Genomic DNA, 25000 nt, shown 5'->3' with positions numbered 1-25000 from the left:
CTATTAGGGATCTCAACCCTCTGACTAACCCACTAACTGTCTGGGATCTCAACCCTCTGACTAACCCACTAACTGTCAGGGATCTCAACTCTCTGACTAACCCACTAACTGTCAGGGATATCAAACCTCTGGCTAACCCACTAACTGTCTGGGATCTAAACCCTCTGACTAACCCACTAACTGTCTGGGATCTCAACCCTCTGACTAACACACTAACTGTCAGGGATCTCAACCCTCTGACTAACCCTCAACAAACAATTATTATATGCATGATTCATCAACACACATCTTTTGAGTCGTGGATCTCAACCTCACTCATCACCATTGAATGTTGTGAATGTAACTGTATAGTATTCTGAATATTTCTACAGAGAACTATTCTGATATTTTTTCTCTATCTGCTTCAAGGTTATCTTGTGTTATCTTTTATTGCTCAGAACTGAATTTTGGCTTTGGTATGGACGGATGATGCTATTTTACAGTGTAAATAGCAGTCGTTTATTGTGGAACTATAATCTGTAGTTCAGATGGTTTACTGGGAACTGTAATCTGTAGTTCAGATGGTTTACTGGGAACTATAATCTGTAGTTCAGATGGTTTATTGTGGAACTATAATCTGTAGTTCAGATGGTTTACTGGGAACTGTAATCTGTAGTTCAGATGGTTTACTGGGAACTATAATCTGTAGTTCAGATGGTTTACTGGGAACTATAATCTGTAGTTCAGATGGTTTACTGGGAACTGTAATCTGTAGTTCAGATGGTTTACTGGGAACTATAATCTGTAGTTCAGATGGTTTACTGGGAACTATAATCTGTAGTTCAGATGGTTTACTGGGAACTATAATCTGTAGTTCAGATGGTTTACTGGGAACTATAATCTGTAGTTCAGATGATTTACTGGGAACTGTAATCTGTAGTTCAGATGGTTTACTGGGAACTGTAATCTGTAGTTCAGATGGTTTACTGGGAACTATAATCTGTAGTTCAGATGGTTTACTGGGAACTATAATCTGTAGTTCAGATGGTTTACTGGGAACTATAATCTGTAGTTCAGATGGTTTACTGGGAACTATAATCTGTAGTTCAGATGGTTTACTGGGAACGGTAATCTGTAGCTCAGATGGTTTACTGGGAACTGTAATCTGTAGTTCAGATGGTTTACTGGGAACTATAATCTGTAGTTCAGATGGTTTACTGGGAACGGTAATCTGTAGCTCAGATGGTTTACTGGGAACTATAATCTGTAGTTCAGATGGTTTACTGGGAACTGTAATCTGTAGTTCAGATGGTTTACTGGGAACTATAATCTGTAGTTCAGATGATTTACTGGGAACTGTAATCTGTAGTTCAGATGGTTTACTGGGAACTATAATCTGTAGTTCAGATGGTTTACTGGGAACGGTAATCTGTAGCTCAGATGGTTTACTGGGAACTGTAATCTGTAGTTCAGATGGTTTACTGGGAACTGTAATCTGTAGTTCAGATGGTTTACTGGGAACTATAATCTGTAGTTCAGATGGTTTACTGGGAACTATAATCTGTAGTTCAGATGGTTTACTGGGAACTATAATCTGTAGTTCAGATGGTTTACTGGGAACTGTAATCTGTAGTTCAGATGGTTTACTGGGAACTATAATCTGTAGTTCAGATGGTTTACTGGGAACTGTAATCTGTAGTTCAGATGGTTTATTGGGAACTATAATCTGTAGTTCAGATGGTTTACTGGGAACTGTAATCTGTAGTTCAGATGGTTTACTGGGAACTATAATCTGTAGTTCAGATGGTTTACTGGGAACTATAATCTGTAGTTCAGATGGTTTACTGGGAACTATAATCTGTAGTTCAGATGATTTACTGGGAACTATAATCTGTAGTTCAGATGGTTTACTGGGAACTATAATCTGTAGTTCAGATGATTTACTGGGAACTATAATCTGTAGTTCAGATGATTTACTGGGAACTGTAATCTGTAGTTCAGATGGTTTACTGGGAACTGTAATCTGTTGTTCAGATGGTTTACTGGGAACTATAATCTGTAGTTCAGATGGTTTACTGGGAACTGTAATCTGTAGTTCAGATGGTTTACTGGGAACTGTAATCTGTAGTTCAGATGGTTTACTGGGAACTATAATCTGTAGTTCAGATGGTTTATTGGGGAACTGTAATCTGTAGTTCAGATGGTTTACTGGGAACTGTAATCTGTAGTTCAGATGGTTTACTGGGAACTATAATCTGTAGTTCAGATGGTTTATTGGGGAACTGTAATCTGTAGTTCAGATGGTTTACTGGGAACTATAATCTGTAGTTCAGATGGTTTATTGGGGAACTGTAATCTGTAGTTCAGATGGTTTACTGGGAACTGTAATCTGTAGTTCAGATGGTTTACTGGGAACTATAATCTGTGGTTCAGATGGTTTATTGGGGAACTGTAATCTGTAGTTCAGATGGTTTACTGGGAACTATAATCTGTAGTTCAGATGGTTTACTGGGAACTATAATCTGTAGTTCAGATGGTTTACTGGGAACTGTAATCTGTAGTTCAGATGGTTTACTGGGAACTGTAATCTGTAGTTCAGATGGTTTACTGGGAACTATAATCTGTAGTTCAGATGGTTTACTGGGAACTATAATCTGTAGTTCAGATGATTTACTGGGAACTATAATCTGTAGTTCAGATGGTTTACTGGGAACTATAATCTGTAGTTCAGATGATTTACTGGGAACTGTAATCTGTAGTTCAGATGGTTTACTGGGAACTGTAATCTGTAGTTCAGATGGTTTACTGGGAACTGTAATCTGTTGTTCAGATGGTTTACTGGGAACTATAATCTGTAGTTCAGATGGTTTACTGGGAACTGTAATCTGTAGTTCAGATGGTTTACTGGGAACTATAATTTGTAGTTCAGATGGTTTACTGGGAACTATAATCTGTAGTTCAGATGGTTTACTGGGAACTGTAATCTGTAGTTCAGATGGTTTACTGGGAACTGTAATCTGTATTTCAGATGGTTTATTGTGGAACTATAATCTGTAGTTCAGATGGTTTACTGGGAACTATAATCTGTAGTTCAGATGGTTTACTGGGAACTATAATTTGTAGTTCAGATGGTTTACTGGGAACTGTAATCTGTAGTTCAGATGGTTTACTGGGAACTGTAATCTGTAGTTCAGATGGTTTACTGGGAACTGTAATCTGTTGTTCAGATAGTTTACTGGGAACTATAATCTGTAGTTCAGATGATTTACTGGGAAATGTAATCTGTAGTTCAGATGGTTTACTGGGAACTGTAATCTGTAGTTCAGATGGTTTACTGGGAACTATAATCTGTAGTTCAGATGATTTACTGGGAACTATAATCTGTAGTTCAGATGGTTTACTGGGAACAGTAATCTGTAGTTCAGATGGTTTACTGGGAACTATAATCTGTAGTTCAGATGGTTTACTGGGAACTATAATCTGTAGTTCAGATGGTTTACTGGGAACTGTAATCTGTAGTTCAGATGGTTTACTGGGAACTATAATCTGTAGTTCAGATGGTTTACTGGGCACTGTAATCTGTAGTTCAGATGGTTTACTGGGAACTATAATCTGTAGTTCAGATGGTTTATTGGGGAACTGTAATCTGTAGTTCAGATGGTTTACTGGGAACTGTAATCTGTAGTTCAGATGGTTTACTGGGAACTATAATCTGTAGTTCAGATGGTTTATTGGGGAACTGTAATCTGTAGTTCAGATGGTTTACTGGGAACTATAATCTGTAGTTCAGATGGTTTATTGGGGAACTGTAATCTGTAGTTCAGATGGTTTACTGGGAACTGTAATCTGTAGTTCAGATGGTTTACTGGGAACTATAATCTGTGGTTCAGATGGTTTATTGGGGAACTGTAATCTGTAGTTCAGATGGTTTACTGGGAACTATAATCTGTAGTTCAGATGGTTTACTGGGAACTATAATCTGTAGTTCAGATGGTTTACTGGGAACTGTAATCTGTAGTTCAGATGGTTTACTGGGAACTGTAATCTGTAGTTCAGATGGTTTACTGGGAACTATAATCTGTAGTTCAGATGGTTTACTGGGAACTATAATCTGTAGTTCAGATGATTTACTGGGAACTATAATCTGTAGTTCAGATGGTTTACTGGGAACTATAATCTGTAGTTCAGATGATTTACTGGGAACTGTAATCTGTAGTTCAGATGGTTTACTGGGAACTGTAATCTGTAGTTCAGATGGTTTACTGGGAACTGTAATCTGTAGTTCAGATGGTTTACTGGGAACTATAATCTGTAGTTCAGATGGTTTACTGGGAACTGTAATCTGTAGTTCAGATGGTTTACTGGGAACCATAATCTGTAGTTCAGATGGTTTACTGGGAACTATAATCTGTAGTTCAGATGGTTTACTGGGAACTGTAATCTGTAGTTCAGATGGTTTACTGGGAACTGTAATCTGTAGTTCAGATGGTTTATTGTGGAACTATAATCTGTAGTTCAGATGGTTTACTGGGAACTATAATCTGTAGTTCAGATGGTTTACTGGGAACTATAATTTGTAATTCAGATGGTTTACTGGGAACTGTAATCTGTAGTTCAGATGGTTTACTGGGAACTGTAATCTGTAGTTCAGATGGTTTACTGGGAACTGTAATCTGTTGTTCAGATGGTTTACTGGGAACTATAATCTGTAGTTCAGATGATTTACTGGGAACTGTAATCTGTAGTTCAGATGGTTTACTGGGAACTGTAATCTGTAGTTCAGATGGTTTACTGGGAACTATAATCTGTAGTTCAGATGATTTACTGGGAACTATAATCTGTAGTTCAGATGGTTTACTGGGAACTATAATTTGTAATTCAGATGGTTTACTGGGAACTGTAATCTGTAGTTCAGATGGTTTACTGGGAACTGTAATCTGTAGTTCAGATGGTTTACTGGGAACTGTAATCTGTTGTTCAGATGGTTTACTGGGAACTATAATCTGTAGTTCAGATGATTTACTGGGAACTGTAATCTGTAGTTCAGATGGTTTACTGGGAACTGTAATCTGTAGTTCAGATGGTTTACTGGGAACTATAATCTGTAGTTCAGATGATTTACTGGGAACTATAATCTGTAGTTCAGATGGTTTACTGGGAACTATAATCTGTAGTTCAGATGGTTTACTGGGAACTATAATCTGTAGTTCAGATGGTTTACTGGGAACTGTAATCTGTAGTTCAGATGGTTTATTGTGGAACTGTAATCTGTAGTTCAGATGGTTTACTGGAAACTATAATCTGTAGTTCAGATGGTTTACTGGGAACTATAATCTGTAGTTCAGATGATTTACTGGGAACTGTAATCTGTAGTTCAGATGGTTTACTGGGAACTATAATCTGTAGTTCAGATGGTTTACTGGGAACTATAATCTGTAGTTCAGATGGTTTATTGTGGAACTGTAATCTGTAGTTCAGATGGTTTACTGGGAACTATAATCTGTAGTTCAGATGGTTTACTGGGAACTATAATCTGTAGTTCAGATGGTTTACTGGGAACTGTAATCTGTAGTTCAGATGGTTTATTGTGGAACTGTAATCTGTAGTTCAGATGGTTTACTGGGAACTGTAATCTGTAGTTCAGATGGTTTACTGGGAACTATAATCTGTAGTTCAGATGGTTTACTGGGAACTATAATCTGTAGTTCAGATGGTTTACTGGGAACTGTAATCTGTAGTTCAGATGGTTTACTGGGAACTATAATCTGTAGTTCAGATGGTTTACTGGGAACTGTAATCTGTAGTTCAGATGGTTTATTGTGGAACTGTAATCTGTAGTTCAGATGGTTTACTGGGAACTGTAATCTGTAGTTCAGATGGTTTACTGGGAACTGTAATCTGTAGTTCAGATGGTTTACTGGGAACTGTAATCTGTAGTTCAGATGGTTTACTGGGAACTATAATCTGTAGTTCAGATGGTTTACTGGGAACTGTAATCTGTAGTTCAGATGGTTTACTGGGAACTATAATCTGTAGTTCAGATGGTTTACTGGGAACTGTAATCTGTAGTTCAGATGGTTTACTGGGAACTATAATCTGTAGTTCAGATGGTTTACTGGGAACTATAATCTGTAGTTCAGATGGTTTACTGGGAACTATAATCTGTAGTTCAGATGGTTTACTGGGAACTGTAATCTGTAGTTCAGATGGTTTATTGTGGAACTGTAATCTGTAGTTCAGATGGTTTACTGGGAACTGTAATCTGTAGTTCAGATGGTTTACTGGGAACTATAATCTGTAGTTCAGATGGTTTACTGGGAACTATAATCTGTAGTTCAGATGGTTTACTGGGAACTGTAATCTGTAGTTCAGATGGTTTACTGGGAACTATAATCTGTAGTTCAGATGGTTTACTGGGAACTATAATCTGTAGTTCAGATGGTTTACTGGGAACCATAATCTGTAGTTCAGATGGTTTACTGGGAACTATAATCTGTAGTTCAGATGGTTTACTGGGAACTGTAATCTGTAGTTCAGATGGTTTACTGGGAACTGTAATCTGTAGTTCAGATGGTTTATTGTGGAACTATAATCTGTAGTTCAGATGGTTTACTGGGAACTATAATCTGTAGTTCAGATGGTTTACTGGGAACTATAATTTGTAGTTCAGATGGTTTACTGGGAACTGTAATCTGTAGTTCAGATGGTTTACTGGGAACTGTAATCTGTAGTTCAGATGGTTTACTGGGAACTGTAATCTGTTGTTCAGATGGTTTACTGGGAACTATAATCTGTAGTTCAGATGATTTACTGGGAACTGTAATCTGTAGTTCAGATGGTTTACTGGGAACTGTAATCTGTAGTTCAGATGGTTTACTGGGAACTATAATCTGTAGTTCAGATGATTTACTGGGAACTATAATCTGTAGTTCAGATGGTTTACTGGGAACTGTAATCTGTAGTTCAGATGGTTTACTGGGAACTATAATCTGTAGTTCAGATGGTTTACTGGGAACTATAATCTGTAGTTCAGATGGTTTACTGGGAACTGTAATCTGTAGTTCAGATGGTTTACTGGGAACTATAATCTGTAGTTCAGATGGTTTACTGGGAACTGTAATCTGTAGTTCAGATGGTTTATTGTGGAACTGTAATCTGTAGTTCAGATGGTTTACTGGAAACTATAATCTGTAGTTCAGATGGTTTACTGGGAACTATAATCTGTAGTTCAGATGATTTACTGGGAACTGTAATCTGTAGTTCAGATGGTTTACTGGGAACTATAATCTGTAGTTCAGATGGTTTACTGGGAACTATAATCTGTAGTTCAGATGGTTTATTGTGGAACTGTAATCTGTAGTTCAGATGGTTTACTGGGAACTGTAATCTGTAGTTCAGATGGTTTATTGGGGAACTGTAATCTGTAGTTCAGATGGTTTACTGGGAACTATAATCTGTAGTTCAGATGGTTTACTGGGAACTATAATCTGTAGTTCAGATGGTTTATTGTGGAACTATAATCTGTAGTTCAGATGGTTTACTGGGAACTGTAATCTGTAGTTCAGATGGTTTACTGGGAACTGTAATCTGTAGTTCAGATGGTTTACTGGGAACTATAATCTGTAGTTCAGATGGTTTACTGGGAACTGTAATCTGTAGTTCAGATGGTTTACTGGGAACTGTAATCTGTAGTTCAGATGGTTTACTGGGAACTATAATCTGTAGTTCAGATGGTTTACTGGGAACTATAATCTGTAGTTCAGATGGTTTACTGGGAACTATAATCTGTAGTTCAGATGGTTTACTGGGAACTGTAATCTGTAGTTCAGATGGTTTACTGGGAACTGTAATCTGTAGTTCAGATGGTTTACTGGGAACTATAATCTGTAGTTCAGATGGTTTACTGGGAACTGTAATCTGTAGTTCAGATGTTTTACTGGGAACTGTAATCTGTAGTTCAGATGGTTTACTGGGAACTGTAATCTGTAGTTCAGATGGTTTATTGGGGAACTGTAATCTGTAGTTCAGATGGTTTACTGGGAACTATAATCTGTAGTTCAGATGGTTTACTGGGAACTATAATCTGTAGTTCAGATGGTTTACTGGGAACTGTAATCTGTAGTTCAGATGGTTTACTGGGAACTATAATCTGTAGTTCAGATGGTTTACTGGGAACTGTAATCTGTAGTTCAGATGGTTTACTGGGAACTATAATCTGTAGTTCAGATGGTTTACTGGGAACTATAATCTGTAGTTCAGATGGTTTACTGGGAACTATAATCTGTAGTTCAGATGGTTTACTGGGAACTGTAATCTGTAGTTCAGATGGTTTATTGTGGAACTGTAATCTGTAGTTCAGATGGTTTACTGGGAACTGTAATCTGTAGTTCAGATGGTTTACTGGGAACTATAATCTGTAGTTCAGATGGTTTACTGGGAACTATAATCTGTAGTTCAGATGGTTTACTGGGAACTGTAATCTGTAGTTCAGATGGTTTACTGGGAACTATAATCTGTAGTTCAGATGGTTTACTGGGAACTATAATCTGTAGTTCAGATGGTTTACTGGGAACCATAATCTGTAGTTCAGATGGTTTACTGGGAACTATAATCTGTAGTTCAGATGGTTTACTGGGAACTGTAATCTGTAGTTCAGATGGTTTACTGGGAACTGTAATCTGTAGTTCAGATGGTTTATTGTGGAACTATAATCTGTAGTTCAGATGGTTTACTGGGAACTATAATCTGTAGTTCAGATGGTTTACTGGGAACTATAATTTGTAGTTCAGATGGTTTACTGGGAACTGTAATCTGTAGTTCAGATGGTTTACTGGGAACTGTAATCTGTAGTTCAGATGGTTTACTGGGAACTGTAATCTGTTGTTCAGATGGTTTACTGGGAACTATAATCTGTAGTTCAGATGATTTACTGGGAACTGTAATCTGTAGTTCAGATGGTTTACTGGGAACTGTAATCTGTAGTTCAGATGGTTTACTGGGAACTATAATCTGTAGTTCAGATGATTTACTGGGAACTATAATCTGTAGTTCAGATGGTTTACTGGGAACTGTAATCTGTAGTTCAGATGGTTTACTGGGAACTATAATCTGTAGTTCAGATGGTTTACTGGGAACTATAATCTGTAGTTCAGATGGTTTACTGGGAACTGTAATCTGTAGTTCAGATGGTTTACTGGGAACTATAATCTGTAGTTCAGATGGTTTACTGGGAACTGTAATCTGTAGTTCAGATGGTTTATTGTGGAACTGTAATCTGTAGTTCAGATGGTTTACTGGAAACTATAATCTGTAGTTCAGATGGTTTACTGGGAACTATAATCTGTAGTTCAGATGATTTACTGGGAACTGTAATCTGTAGTTCAGATGGTTTACTGGGAACTATAATCTGTAGTTCAGATGGTTTACTGGGAACTATAATCTGTAGTTCAGATGGTTTATTGTGGAACTGTAATCTGTAGTTCAGATGGTTTACTGGGAACTGTAATCTGTAGTTCAGATGGTTTATTGGGGAACTGTAATCTGTAGTTCAGATGGTTTACTGGGAACTATAATCTGTAGTTCAGATGGTTTACTGGGAACTATAATCTGTAGTTCAGATGGTTTATTGTGGAACTATAATCTGTAGTTCAGATGGTTTACTGGGAACTGTAATCTGTAGTTCAGATGGTTTACTGGGAACTGTAATCTGTAGTTCAGATGGTTTACTGGGAACTATAATCTGTAGTTCAGATGGTTTACTGGGAACTGTAATCTGTAGTTCAGATGGTTTACTGGGAACTGTAATCTGTAGTTCAGATGGTTTACTGGGAACTATAATCTGTAGTTCAGATGGTTTACTGGGAACTATAATCTGTAGTTCAGATGGTTTACTGGGAACTATAATCTGTAGTTCAGATGGTTTACTGGGAACTGTAATCTGTAGTTCAGATGGTTTACTGGGAACTGTAATCTGTAGTTCAGATGGTTTACTGGGAACTATAATCTGTAGTTCAGATGGTTTACTGGGAACTGTAATCTGTAGTTCAGATGTTTTACTGGGAACTGTAATCTGTAGTTCAGATGGTTTACTGGGAACTGTAATCTGTAGTTCAGATGGTTTATTGGGGAACTGTAATCTGTAGTTCAGATGGTTTACTGGGAACTATAATCTGTAGTTCAGATGGTTTACTGGGAACTATAATCTGTAGTTCAGATGGTTTACTGGGAACTGTAATCTGTAGTTCAGATGGTTTACTGGGAACTGTAATCTGTAGTTCAGATGGTAGTGATCAAGATGGTCATTTACGTTGAAATAATATTTTTTTAATTGTATTTTCACTGCCCACAATAATTGTAATAACATACATTTGTATGTATGTACATGTACATTTTTAAAATGCTTGTCATTTAGCAGACGCTCTTATCCAGAGTGACTTACACTAGTGAGTTCATTCATTTTTCCATATGGGTTCACCGTGGTATTCAAATCCACAACCCTGGCTTTGCAAGCGTCATGCTTGACCAACTGAGCCACACGGGACAACACAATGTTAGGGCTCTGCAAGCGTCATGCTCGACCACCTGAGCCACACGGGACAACACAATGTTAGGGCTCTGCAAGCGTCATGCTCGACCACCTGAGCCACACGGAACAACACAATGTTAGTAGAGTAGCTTCATCCTGTTTGAAATCCATTGCCATTCACACTAATTTTAAAGGAAAGACTGATCGACATGACCGTCAACTGTGTGTAGTTGATCACCTGCTGGGTGTCGACATGTATTGTCAGGAAATGTATTGAAAATGACGGCCGGTGTTCTGTGGTCAGAGGCAATAGGATGGCCATCCACTGAACACGGTCAACGGTTCTCTTGGTCTGTTTTCCCCCACAGAGCAAAGCCAAATTAAAGGTGCACTTAGCATTTCTTTTAGGTCCCCTCCCTCTAATATCTCACTGGCCTGTTCCTCTGCCTGTCCCAACAGCAAACCCTGGAGAACAACCTCACCAACCTGGTGAAGAGAAACAGTGAGCTGGAGAACCAGATGGCTAAACTCATCCAGATCTGTCAACAGGTTGAGGTGAGTCTAGGGCTGTTGTTGTGACCCTATTACAAACTACACCAGCAGTCATGACCTCAGTCTCAAATTCCAATGTGACTGCTGAGTCACGGTAATCTCCTCTTATGCACTATGGACATGCTTTGGTAGTACCCAACTCGCTAGCTAATGGTCTAGTACTCAGGGCTCTATTGTCCCTCCATCAGGTCCTAATGGTCTGGTACTCAGGGCTCTATTGTCCCTCCATCAGGTCCTATTGGTCTAGTACTCAGGGCTCTATTGTCCCTCCATCAGGTCCTAATGGCCTGGTACTCAGGGCTCTATTGTCGCTCCATCAGGTCCTAATGTCCTGGTACTCAGGGCTCTATTGTCCCTCCATCAGGTCCTAATGGCCTAGTACTCAGGGCTCTATTGTCCCTCCATCAGTTCCTAATGTCCTGGTACTCAGGGCTCTATTGTCCCTCCATCAGGTCCTAATGGTCTGGTACTCAGGGCTCTATTGTCCCTCCATCAGATCCTAATGGTCTGATACTCAGGGCTCTATTGTCCCTCCATCAGATCCTAATGGTCTGATACTCAGGGCTCTATTGTCCCTCCATCAGGTCCTAATGGCCTGGTACTCAGGGCTCTATTGTCCCTCCATCAGATCCTAATGGTCTGGTACTCAGTGCTCTATTGTCCCTCCATCAGGTCCTAATGGTCTGGTACTCAGGGCTCTATTGTCCCTCCATCAGGTCCTAATGGTCTGGTACTCAGGGCTCTATTGTCCTTTATCTACCCACTCTGACATTAATGCAAATGCCATCGAAAGTCACTTCAAATACTTATTATCAAGACAGTGTTATGCTTTTAAAACTCAATCAGTCAATCAATCAAATGTATTTATAAAGCTCATCTTACATTAGCTGATATCTCAAAGTGCTGTACAGAAACCCATCCTAAAACCCCAAACAGCAAGCAATGCAGGTGTAGAAGCACGGTGGCTAGGAAAAACTCCCTAGAAAGGCCAAAACCTAGGAAGAAACCTAGAGAGGAATCAGGCTATGAGAGCTGGCCAGTCTTCTTCTGGCTGTGCCGGGTGGAGATTATAACAGAACATTGCCAAGATGTTCAAACTAGAGGTCGACTGATTATGATTTTTCAACACCGATGCCGATTATTGGAGGACCCCAAAAAAAGCAGATACCGATTAATCTGGCAATTTATTTTTAAATGTATTTGTAATAATGACAATTACAACAATACTGAATGAACACTTATTTTAACTTAATATAATACATAAATAAAAATCTAAGATAATGAAACATGTTCAATTTGGTTTAAATAATGCAAAAACAAAGTGTTGGAGAAGAAAGTAAAAGTGCAATATGTGCCATGTAAAAAAGCTAACATTTCAGTTCCTTGCTCAGAACATGAGAACATATGAAAGCTGGTGGTTCCTTTTAACAAGAGTCTTCAATATTCCAAGGTAAGAGGTTTTAGGGTTGTAGTTAATATAGTATTTATAGGACTATTTCTCTCTATACCATTTGTATTTCATATACCTTTGACTATTGGATGGTCTTATAGGCACTATAGTATTGCCAGTGTAACAATATAGCTTCCGTCCCTCTCCTCGCCCCTACCTGGACCTAGTTAAATAAAGGTATAAAATAAATAAATAAATATAGTTCGCTACTTCTGAAAAAGACCTAAAGTAGTGTACTATATATGGAATAGGATGCCATTTGGGGCAGTTCCCCATAGCATCACCCCCTGCCATCCCTCAGCCCTGTGTGACAGTAATGGCTGATTGATGGAACCCTGGTTTAATGCTCTCCATCCCTCAGCCCTGTGTGACAGTAATGGCCAACAGATGGAACCCTGGTTTAATGCTCTCCATCCCTCAGCCCTGTGTGACAGTAATGGCTGATGGATGGAACCCTGGTTTAATGCTCTCCATCCCTCAGCCCTGTGTGACAGTAATGGCCAACAGATGGAACCCTGGTTTAATGCTCTCCATCCCTCAGCCCTGTGTGACAGTAATGGCCGACAGATGGAACCCTGGTTTAATGCTCTCCATCCCTCAGCCCTGTGTGACAGTAATGGCCGACAGATGGAACCCTGGTTTAATGCTCTCCATCCCTCAGCCCTGTGTGACAGTAATGGCTGATGGATGGAACCCTGGTTTAATGCTCTCCATCCCTCAGCCCTGTGTGACAGTAATGGCTGAATGATGGAACCCTGGTTTAATTCTCTCCATCCCTCAGCCCTGTGTGACAGTAATGGCCGACAGATGGAACCCTGGTTTAATGCTCTCCATCCCTCAGCCCTGTGTGACAGTAATGGCCGACAGATGGAACCCTGGTTTAATGCTCTCCATCCCTCAGCCCTGTGTGACAGTAATGGCTGATGGATGGAACCCTGGTTTAATGCTCTCCATCCCTCAGCCCTGTGTGACAGTAATGGCCAACAGATGGAACCCTGGTTTAATGCTCTCCATCCCTCAGCCCTGTGTGACAGTAATGGCTGATGGATGGAACCCTGGTTTAATGCTCTCCATCCCTCAGCCCTGTGTGACAGTAATGGCCAACAGATGGAACCCTGGTTTAATGCTCTCCATCCCTCAGCCCTGTGTGACAGTAATGGCCGACAGATGGAACCCTGGTTTAATGCTCTCCATCCCTCAGCCCTGTGTGACAGTAATGGCCGACAGATGGAACCCTGGTTTAATGCTCTCCATCCCTCAGCCCTGTGTGACAGTAATGGCCGACAGATGGAACCCTGGTTTAATGCTCTCCATCCCTCAGCCCTGTGTGACAGTAATGGCCGACAGATGGAACCCTGGTTTAATGCTCTCCATCCCTCAGCCCTGTGTGACAGTAATGGCCGACAGATGGAACCCTGGTTTAATGCTCTCCATCCCTCAGCCCTGTGTGACAGTAATGGCCGACAGATGGAACCCTGGTTTAATGCTCTCCATCCCTCTCAACACTATTCATCCTTTATTAACCAGTAAACTCTATGTGAGTCCCAATGGCACCCTATTCCCTATTTAGTGCGCTGACCAGGGTCCATAGTGCACTGAATAGTGAATAGGGTCCCATTTGGGACGTATTCTCAATTTCCCGTTAGTCTGGGCCCAGAGAACCACGGTGTAACTAACTATTCATTCAGACCATCAGATGAATTGATCTCTGTGTTATTCATCAACTCCTGAGGAGAGGAAAGTATTCCAATAAGTGTTTGTCTTCCCTCCTCTCTTCCCTTTTCCTCTCTGTCTCCTAACTGGTGTTGTCCTCCTCTCTGTCTCCTAACTGGTGTTGTCCTCCTCTCTGTCTCTTAACTGGTGTTGTCCTCCTCTCTGTCTCCTAACTGGTGTTGTCCTCCTCTCTTCCCTTTTCCTCTCTGTCTCCTAACTGGTGTTGTCCTCCTCTCTTCCCCTTTCCTCTCTGTCTCCTAACTGGTGTTGTCCTCCTCTCTATCTCATAACTGGTGTTGTCCTCCTCTCTGTCTCCTAACTGGTGTTGTCCTCCTCTCTGTCTCCTAACTGGTGTTGTCCTCCTCTCTTCCCTTTTCCTCTCTGTCTCCTAACTGGTGTTGTCCTCCTCTCTGTCTCCTAACTGGTGTTGTCCTCCTCTCTGTCTCCTAACTGGTGTTGTCCTCCTCTCTTCCCTTTTCATCTCTGTCTCCTAACTGGTGTTGTCCTCCTCTCTGTCTCCTAACTGGTGTTGTCCTCCTCTCTGTCTCCTAACTGGTGTTGTCCTCCTCTCTGTCTCCTAACTGGTGTTGTCCTCCTCTCTTCCCCTTTCCTCTCTGTCTCCTAACTGGTGTTGTCCTCCTCTCTGTCTCCTAACTGGTGTTGTCCTCCTTTCTGTCTCCTAACTGGTGTTGTCCTCCTCTCTGTCTCCTAACTGGTGTTGTCCTCCTTTCTGTCTCCTAACTGGTGTTGTCCTCCTCTCTGTCTCCTAACTGGTGTTGTCCTCCTCTCTGTCTCCTAACTGGTGTTGTCCTCCTCTCTGTCTCCTAACTGGTGTTGTCCTCCTCTCTGTCTCCTAACTGGTGTTGTCCTCCTCTCTGTCTCCTAACTGGTGTTGTCCTCCTCTCTTCCCCTTTCCTCTCTGTCTCCTAACTGGTGTTGTCCTCCTCTCTGTCTCCTAACTGGTGTTGTCCTCCTCTCTGTCTCCTAACTGGTGTTGTCCTCCTCTCTTCCCTTTTCCTCTCTGTCTCCTAACTGGTGTCTTCCTCCTCTGCCTGCATACGGAATTGGCTCAGCAACAATCTGTCCCTCTTGTATTCATAATACATGATTAAGCTATGCGACTGACTTGGCCATCAAGAGAACTTGCCCCGTGTTAAAACAAACTGTTAAAAGCTTATTTAAAAAGAAAAGAAAATGGATTTCCTTATGGATGCTTGTTGCTGGCTATTCTCTGGTGTGAGGTTTGTGTGAAAGGCTTTGGTTATTCTGAGGAGAAGCATAGTATACCTTATGTGGGGTAATGCTAACGTACTATGCTAATGGAGGTCAAACCTACAATGTGCGTGTGCGTGTTTGTGTGTGTGTGCTCGTTTCTTCCCAGAAGCCTCCCTGCTAGGAGGAGATGGAAGAGTTCTTTGTCTCTGTTCTGTAACACTTCAGGGAGAAAGGAGGGAGAAACACAGCTCACTAATAATGCATCACAACAACAGAGGGCTGACTGGCTGCATGGGGCTCTATACAGTTCTGGTGTGACCTGAATTTTTCTGTTGTCGCTGCGTTGCATACAGTTATCTCTCTCTCCAAGATGATATGATCAAAACCAGGGCTGTGATTCTGCCGGTGGGGTTCTATAGTGATGCCATAGCAACACTGCCTTCAGCTATATCTCTCCTTTTAGAGTTTGACAGATACCCTCGTTGATAAACTGATAATTGTTTTTCTCCCGAGGTATTTATGTTTCTCTGTTGTTTCCCTCGACAACAGTTTGAATATGTTGGTTTTGCCTGTGTGTTCGGTTGTGTTGACAGTATAATCGGCTTGGTGATGTGTACAGTAGGCAGAGTGTTGTAGCACTTAGTTGAAGCATATGCCAAAACCATCCATATTTTAACAGACCTCAATGGTCTTTTTGCTGGAGTGTGCAGGACAGGACAGAGAGGTCCCTTGTGACTTGTGGACGTGCGGTTGGACACTTCCTTCCTTCACTTCCTTCAGCACTAATCACTGCTGTGACAAACAACAGCCTCTCACCATGAATCCTGTTTAATCTGTCAGGCTGGAGGAGAGAGCAGCACTAATCACTGCTGTGACAAACAACAGCCTCTCACCATGAATCCTGTTTAATCTGTCAGGCTGGAGGAGAGAGCAGCACTAATCACTGCTGTGACAAACAACAGCCTCTCACCATGAATCCTGTTTAATCTGTCAGGCTGGAGGAGAGAGCAGCACTAATCACTGCTGTGACAAACAACAGCCAGTTCTTCGCTCCTCTCTGCACCGTTCTGTTCACTTTAAAGGCCCAACTAAACAAAACGGAAACTTATTTTCTTGCTATAAATCAATGGGTATACATCATTCATTTAAATGATCAAGAACGGTTTAAATATCATAGAGTGGGCCTTTAAAAGAACCCAGGCCAACCACTGTTATCTGGGGCTCCTTGCTGTTTTCTGCTCTCTTTCACCTTTTACACAGGTGAAGTCAGAAGTTTACATACACTTTAGCCAAATACATTTAAACTCCGTTTTTCACAATTCCTGACATTTAATCTTAGTAAAAATCCCCTGTTTTAGGTCAGTTAGGATCACCACTTTATTTCAAGAATGTGAAATGTCAGAATAATAGAAGAGAGAATGATTTAGTTCAGCTTTTATTTCTTTCATCACATTCCCAGTGGGTCAGAAGTTTACATACACTCAATTAGTATTTGGTAGCATTGCCTTCAAATTGATTAACTTGTGTCAAACATTTTCAGGTAGCCTTCCACAAGCTCCCCACAATAAGTTGGGTGAATTTTGGCCCATTCCTCCTGACAGAGCTGGTGTAACTGAGCTAGGTTTGTAGGCCTCCTTGCTTGCACACGCTTTATCATTTCTGCCCACACATTTTCTATGGGATTGAGGTCAGGGCTTTGTGATGGCCACTCCAATACCTTGACTTTGTTGTCCTTAAGCCATTTTGCTTGGGGCCATTGTCCATCTGGAAGACCCATTTGCGACCAAGCTTTAACTTCCTGACTGATGTCTTGAGATGTTGCTTCAATATATCCACATAATTTTCCATCCTCAGGATGCCATTTATTTTGTGAAGTGCACCAGTCCCTCCTGCAGCAAAGCACCCCAACAACGTGATGCTGCCACCCCCGTGCTTCACGGTTCGGATGGTGTTCTTTGGCTTTCAAGCCTCCCCCTCTATCCTCCAAACATAACGATGGTCATTATAGCCAAACAGTTCTATTTTTGTTTCATCAGACCAGAGGACATTTCTCCAAAAAGTACGATCTTTGTCCCCATGTGCAGTTGCAAACCGTAGTCTGGCTTTTTTATAGCGGTTTTGGAGCAGTGGCTTCTTCCTTGTTGAGCGGCCTTTCAGGTTATGTCTATGCAGGACTCATTTTTCTTTGAATATAGATCATTTTGTACCTGTTTCCTCCAGCATCTTCACAAGGTCCTTTGCTGTTGTTCTGGGATTGATTTACACTTTTCGCACCAAAGTACATTCATCTCTAGGAGACAGAACGCGTCTCCTTCCTGAGCGGTATGGCGGCTGCATGGTCCAATGGTGTTTATACTTGCATGCTATTGTTTGTTCAGATGAACGTGGTACCTTCAGGCATTTGGAAGTTGCTCCCAAGGATGAGCCAGACTTTTGGAGGTCTACATTTTTTTTCTTAGGTCTTAGCTGATTTCTTTTGCTTTTCCCATGATGTCAAGCAAAGTGGCACTGAGTTTGAAGTTAGGCCTTGAAATACATCCACAGGTACACCTCCAATTTACTAAAATGATGTCAATTAGCCTATCTGAAACTTCTAAAGCCATTTTCCAAGCTGTTTAAAGGCACAGTCAACTTAGTGTATGTAAGCTTCTGACCCACTGGAATTGTGATACAGTGAATTATAAGTGAAATAATCTGTCTGTAATCCATTTTTTGAAAGAATTACTTGTATCATGCACAAAGTAGATGTACTAACTTGCCAAAACTATGTCTCCCTGTGTGTGAGTAGATATCAGTGTTTTCAGTGAGACGTGGTGCCACTGCTGTTGTGGTTTAATGAGGGAAATGAGATCATTAATAAAACATGATACTCTCCAGCTATTATGAGAGTATATGAGATCAGACCAAGCTAGTAGCTATATGAGATCAGACCCAGCTATTAACTATATGAGATCAGACCCAGCTAGTAGCTATATGAGATCAGACCAAGCTAGTAGCTATATGAGATCAGACCCAGCTAGTAGCTATATGAGATATATGAGTATCCTTCATTCATTACCAGCATCGGTAGCTAGACATGTTCTTCCACCTTATTACTGTACAATAACTCTAGAATTGTCTTTTTAATGTCCACGCCATCTCTCTCCATCTCTTCCTTATAAGAACCCTACCCAGTGCATTTCAGAAAATTGCTAGTGCATTTTAGCCAAGGGGGCCGGGCTCCCTCGGTTGCCATTATGTGTCAGAAGAGAGTAATACATCTTTCCAGTGAACGATAAAACATTAATCCCGCCTAGGATTTAGTGGTAGAGACCAAGCGGACGGGCAGGTGGCTCAAGGAGCGTGTCTGGGAGGGGAATGTCCCCACTAGAGGTGGAGTGAATCATGTCAGGGTTAGGGTTAGGGAAAGTCCTCACCTAGAGGTCAGAGGGAAATCATGTCGGGGTTAGGGAAAGTCCTCACCTAGAGGTCAGAGGGAATCATGTCGGGGTTAGGGAAAGTCCTCCAGTAGAGGTCAGAGGGAATCATGTTGGGGTTAGGGTTAGGGAAAGTCCTCACCTAGAGGTCAGAGTTAATCATGTTGGGGTTAGGGTTAGGGAAAGTCCTCACCTAGAGGTCAGAGGGAAATCATGTCGGGGTTAGGGAAAGTCCTCACCTAGAGGTCAGAGGGAATCATGTCAGGGTTAGGGAAAGTCCTCCATTAGAGGTCAGAGAGAATCATGTCGGGGTTAGGGAAAGTCCTTACCTAGAGGTCAGAGGGAATCATGTCGAAGTTAGGGAAAGTCCTCCAGTAGAGGTCAGAGAGAATCATGTCGGGGTTAGGGAAAGTCCTCCAGTAGAGGTCAGAGAGAATCATGTCGGGGTTAGGGAAAGTCCTCCAGTAGAGGTCAGAGTGAATCATGTCGGGGTTAGGGAAAGTCCTCCAGTAGAGGTCAGAGTGAATCATGTCGGGGTTAGGGAAAGTCCTCCAGTAGAGGTCAGAGAGAATCATGTCGGGGTTAGGGAAAGTCCTCACCTAGAGGTCAGAGTGAATCATGTCGGGGTTAGGGAAAGTCCTCACCTAGCGGTCAGAGTGAATCATGTCGGGGTTAGGGTTAGGGAAAGTCCTCACCTAGAGGTCAGAGTGGAGATCTGGAGATCAGACAGACAGGGAAGATTTCAGAAGGGAAATGATCCCTGAGCATTCGGGACAATATTAGTGAGGATACCTGGTTCAGTGTTTCAGTGGGGTGATATATACACCTTGTTCAGTGTTTCAGTGGGATGATATATACTTGGTTCAGTGTTTCAGTGGGGTGATATATATACCTGGTTCAGTGTTTCAGTGGGATGATATATACGCCTGGTTCAGTGTTTCAGTGGGGTGATATATACTTGGTTCAGTGTTTCAGTGGGGTGCTATATACGCCTGGTTCAGTGTTTCAGTGGGATGAGATATACACCTGGTTCAGTGTTTCAGTGGGATGAGATATACACCTGGTTCAGTGTTTCAGTGGGGTGGTATATATATATACCTGGTTCAGTGTTTCAGTGGGGTGATATATATACCTGGTTCAGTGTTTCAGTGGGATGATATATATACCTGGTTCAGTGTTTCAGTGGGGTGATATATATACCTGGTTCAGTGTTTCAGTGGGGTGATATATATACCTGGTTCAGTGTTTCAGTGGGGTGATATATATATATATATATATATATATATATATATATATATATATATATATACCTGGTTCAGTGTTTCAGTGGGGTGATATATATACCTGGTTCAGTGTTTCAGTGGGGTGATATATATACCTGGTTCAGTGTTTCAGTGGGGTGATATATATATATATATATATATATATATATATATATATATATATACCTGGTTTAGTGTTTCAGTGGGGTGATATATATATATATATATATATATATACCTGGTTCAGTGTTTCAGTGGGGTGATATATACACCTGGTTCAGTGTTTCCGTGGGGTGATATATATACCTGGTTCAGTGTTTCCGTGGGGTGATATATACACCTGGTTCAGTGTTTCAGTGGGCTGTAGGCAGTGGGAGGAGATTTGGTGATTCAGGGAGGATAACAAGATTCCTCTGCCTCGTGAATCTGCCAATGTTATGTTGCTGAGCAGTAATCCACAGTGATGTTGGAGCATTTCATTTATCCTTGTTAATTACCAACCGTTAATAAGATGGCTCTTATGGACTTAATGGAGTTTGTGTGTATGTGTAGGCTCGTGTGTGTGTGCGCGCTTGGGTGTGTGTGTGTACTCTCTTGAGTGTGTGTGTGTGTATGTGTGTGTGTGTGTGTGTGTGTGTGTGTGTGTGTGTGCGTGTGATTATCAAAGTTTAAGTGGATCTAACTGCTGTAATGACCTTTGTGGAGTGATGATCAGTGTTCGGGGTAGTTAGCGGGTGAACAGTTTGATACAGAGTCACAACACTTCACAGAATATTACATTCTCATAATACATTATAATATATTCTAATATTTATTTTGAATGTGCAAGGATTCTATCAAAAATAAATCATGCTCAGATCTGAACATGTGTTACCCGAACCACAGATGACAAATTAACTAGATACGGTACCTGACAGTGTTGTTGATCTGAACTCTGTGTAAGTGTTTGTTTGGCCTTTGCATATTAAAGTCTACCTCAGGCGAACACAGCCGTTGACCAGGATCTCAGCTACAGTGTTGTTGTTGTTCTTGTTTGAACCCTGTGTTAGTGATTGTTTGGACACCGTGTTAAAGTGTGCTATGCTTCTGTCCCCAGGCGAACACAGCCGTTGACCAGGATCTCAGCTACAGTGTTGTTGTTCTTGTTTGAACCCTGTGTTAGTGATTGTTTGGACACCGTGTTAAAGTGTGCTTTGCTTCTGTCCCCAGGTGAACACAGCGATGCACGAGGCCAAGCTAGTGGAGGAGTGTGATGAGCTTGTAGAGATCATACGCCAGAGGAAACAGATCATCGCTGTCAAGATCAAGGAGTCCAAGGTACAGTAGTCTTCTACACACTAACCCTTAATACTATACTGGACCCCTATGGTCCAAGGTACAGTAGTCTTCTACACACTAACCCTTAATACTATACTGGACCCCTATGGTTCAAGGTACAGTAGTCTTCTACACACTAACCCTTAATACTATACTGGACCCCTATGGTCCAAGGTACAGTTGTCTTCTACACACTAACCCTTCATACTATACTGGACCCCTATGGTCCAAGGTACAGTAGTCTTCTACACACTAACCCTTAATACTAAACTGGACCCCTATGGTTCAAGGTACAGTAGTCTTCTACACACTAACCCTTCATACTATACTCGCCCCTATGGTCCAAGGGACTGTACTCCATGGCTGAGTCTCAAACCATACTCTTCCTCTGGCTGAGTCTCAAACCATACTCTTCCTCTGGCTGAGTCTCGAACCATACTCTTCCTCTGGCTGAGTCTCAAACCATACTCTTCCTCTGGCTGAGTCTCAAACCATACTCTTCCTCTGGCTTAGTCTCAAACCATACTCTTCGGCAGGCTGAGTCTCAAACCATACTCTTCGGCAGGCTGAGTCTCAAACCATACTCTTCCTCTGGCTGAGTCTCAAACCATACTCTTCCTCTGGCTGAGTCTCAAACCATACTCTTCCGCTGGCTGCATCAGAAGTTACACCCTATTTCCCTACAGAGGTCTTCAAAACGGACAATTTGTTTACCATATTCAAAGAGGTTTTGACAGAAGAAGTGAGTGGTGTCTTCAGTCTCTCCTACTACACACATTTACAACGCTGGATCTGATGTGTGTGCCAGCCTGTCTGAGTCACGGAGACTTTGTAGGGGGCAGATAAAACACTGCATTCACAACGTGTCACTGCAACTGCCACAGTGAGCGAGGGATTAGAAAAGAAAAGACATAGAGGGGACTTGTCACATAGTAGCCTGTCACGACACTCCGTGAATGACATCAGAAGAACGGAAGTATCGGATTACGAGGTGTTGTCTGAGGTTTCCGAAGGATAACAACAACAACAACAAATATGCGTGGTCTGCGTATTTCTTGAGAACATAACTTTTCCCTTTGTCGACAGTTTTTAGTTTTCAGTAGTGAAAGATCTTGTGATCTATGGCGCAGTTCAGTTCAAGGGTTCTCAAACTCTTTATAGCCCACAAACCAAAATTTGGATATCTGAAAATTCTTACCACCCCGACCATGTGAATGTGTTGTTGTTGTTGTAATTAACAGCCAATTGTTTACTTTTATATTTGGAGCTATGACAGTCAATTGAAAAAACATTCTAATCAGTACTTCTGATTGTTTTCTCAACTCACCATCACATACTGGTAATGTAAGGCTGTGGCAGCCAATTGAAAATGAGTCTGACATAATGAGTACATTTACATGCACACTAATAATTCGATATTAAACTGATTAAGGCTGATGGTCGAGTACGGCATCAGTCATGTAAACACCTTTTACTCTGCTTATCTTAAATCGGTGTGAGGTCAGAATCGAAGGTAAGCATGCACCGTTTAAAACACCTGGTTTTTCTGAGAAATCAGGTTAATTAGTAAACGGTTTAATCGGAGTTCCAGCCATGTATATGATCTGCTCATGTGTCCAGCAGCGTGTAGCTCAAGCCTCCCTCTTAATGCGCGAGTGAAGTGAGTTCGGGGAAAAACTGAACGTGTGCTATCTTCAGAATAGTTTTCACTTTTCACATTCAAACGTTATATGTCCAAACTTAGAATCAAAAAGTATTTGTAAAAAAAAAAAAATATTGTGGCCACTGTGGTAGAATGTGTTTTCTGCATTTATCAAAAGTCCTATCAGTAGCCTGATTTCAGATGTATAAACAGGATTATTCGGGACATTTTTCTTCTGGCAAAAAAGCATGTAACGGTCTTAACAAACTATTACATTAACCTGACTATCCACAGCCAATGTCTCTCATCTCTCTCTACCACTAATGAGATGGGTGTGGCTTGATGCATGTCGCGTCTGAGCTTCTCAAAGTCAGGGGGCGCGGTCGACAGGGCGCACCTCATATCTGCTGTCACATCCTACCTGGATCCATATTTGGATGTAGCCTTTCCTGTCGTCAATGAGCAAAAACACCCTCATTGGTGGAATGTTATTCATATTTTTAGTAATAAAAACTATGTTTCTATTTCAAACAGTTTTGTTATATATTTTACCTTTATTTAACTAAGGTAAGTCAGTTAAGAACAAATTCCTTGTTCAGGGACAGAACAGGAGGTTCATTACCTTGTCAGATCGGGGATTTGATCTTGCAACCTTTCGGTTATTAGTCCAACGGTCTAACCACTAGGCTACCTGCCCCCTCTACACTCTAACCACTAGGGTACCTGCCCCCTCTACACTCTAACCACTAGGCTACCTGCCGCCCCTAAAAAAACAGTGTATGTGATTTGATGTAGTTTAGAATCGGAGTTACCTGCTGCAGTGTATCTGCAGAGTTCTGTACTCAGCTCTTCTGCCGCCAGTTGCTCTCGGGGTATTCATTACTGTGGGTGTAGTCATTACAGTGGGTGTAGTCATTACTGTGGGTGTAGTCATTACAGTGGGTGTAGTCATTACTGTGGGTGTAGTCATTACAGTGGGTGTATTCATTACAGTGGGTGTAGTCATTACAGTGGGTGTAGTCATTACAGTGGGTGTAGTCATTACAGTGAGTGTAGTCATTACAGTGGGTGTAGTCATTACAGTGGGTGTAGTCATTACAGTGGGTGTAGTCATTACTGTGGGTGTATACATTACAGTTGGTGTAGTCATTACTGTGGGTGTATCCCCTACAGTGGGTGTATTTCATACAAATCAAATAAAATTTTATTCGTCACATACGCATGGTTAGCAGATGTTAATGCGAGTGTAGCGAAATGCTTGTGCTTCTAGTTCCGACAATGCAGTAATAACCAACAAGTAATCTAGCTAACATTTCCAAAACTACTACCTTATACACACAAGTGTAAGGGGATAACGAATATGTACATAAAGATATATGAATGAGTGATGGTACAGATCGGCATAGGCAAGATGCAGTAGATGGTATTGAGTACAGTATATACATATGAGATGAGTATGTAAACAAAGTGGCATAGTTAAAGTGACTAGTGATACATGTATTACATAAAGATGCAGTAGATGATATAGAGTACAGTATATACATATACATATGAGATTAATAATGTAGGGTATGTAAACATTATATTAGGTAGCATTGTTTAAAGTGGCTAGTGATATATTTACATCATTTCCCATCAATTCCCATTATTAAAGTGGCTGGAGTTGAGTCAGTGTGTTGGCAGCAGCCACTCAGTGTTAGTGGTGGCTGTTTAACAGTCTGATGGCCTTGAGATAGAAGCTGTTTTTCAGTCTCTCGGTCCCAGCTTTGATGCACCTGTACTGACCTCGCCTTCTGGAGGATAGAGGGGGGAAGAGGCAGTGGCTCGGGTGGTTGTTGTCCTTGATGATCTTTATGGCCTTCCTGTGACATCGGGTGGTGTAGGTGTCCTGGAGGGCAGGTAGTTTGCCCCCGGTGATGCGTTGTGCAG

The 25000-nt window shown here is 41.3% G+C and overlaps 1 protein-coding gene across 8 annotated transcripts in view; it reads left to right on the top strand.

Annotated features, from left to right (window-relative positions):
• LOC110510782 (E3 ubiquitin-protein ligase MID2) overlaps nucleotides 1–25000 on the top strand; it is a 226883-nt gene that overhangs the window by 153962 nt on the left and 47921 nt on the right. For 6 of the 8 annotated variants that reach the window (XR_016486382.1, XR_016486381.1, XM_090198892.1 and 3 more), the window contains 2 exons: nucleotides 10964–11059; nucleotides 21322–21429. Coding sequence is in view for 6 of the 8 variants with exons in the window: in XM_090198892.1 (XP_090055018.1) it covers nucleotides 10964–11059; nucleotides 21322–21429 (204 nt within the window). In the remaining 2 variants the exon portion in view is untranslated. The remainder of the gene's footprint in view (nucleotides 1–10963; nucleotides 11060–21321; nucleotides 21430–25000) is intronic. The other 2 variants (XM_090198894.1, XM_090198893.1) reach the window with 1 other exon arrangement.

The sequence above is a fragment of the Oncorhynchus mykiss genome, chromosome 14 (genome assembly GCF_057628025.1).
Source record: "Oncorhynchus mykiss isolate SJ-2025 chromosome 14, ASM5762802v1, whole genome shotgun sequence".
NCBI lineage: Eukaryota > Metazoa > Chordata > Actinopteri > Salmoniformes > Salmonidae > Oncorhynchus > Oncorhynchus mykiss.
The sequence above is the reverse complement of the archived record's forward strand: the minus strand, read 5'-3'. Positions and strand labels throughout refer to the sequence as shown.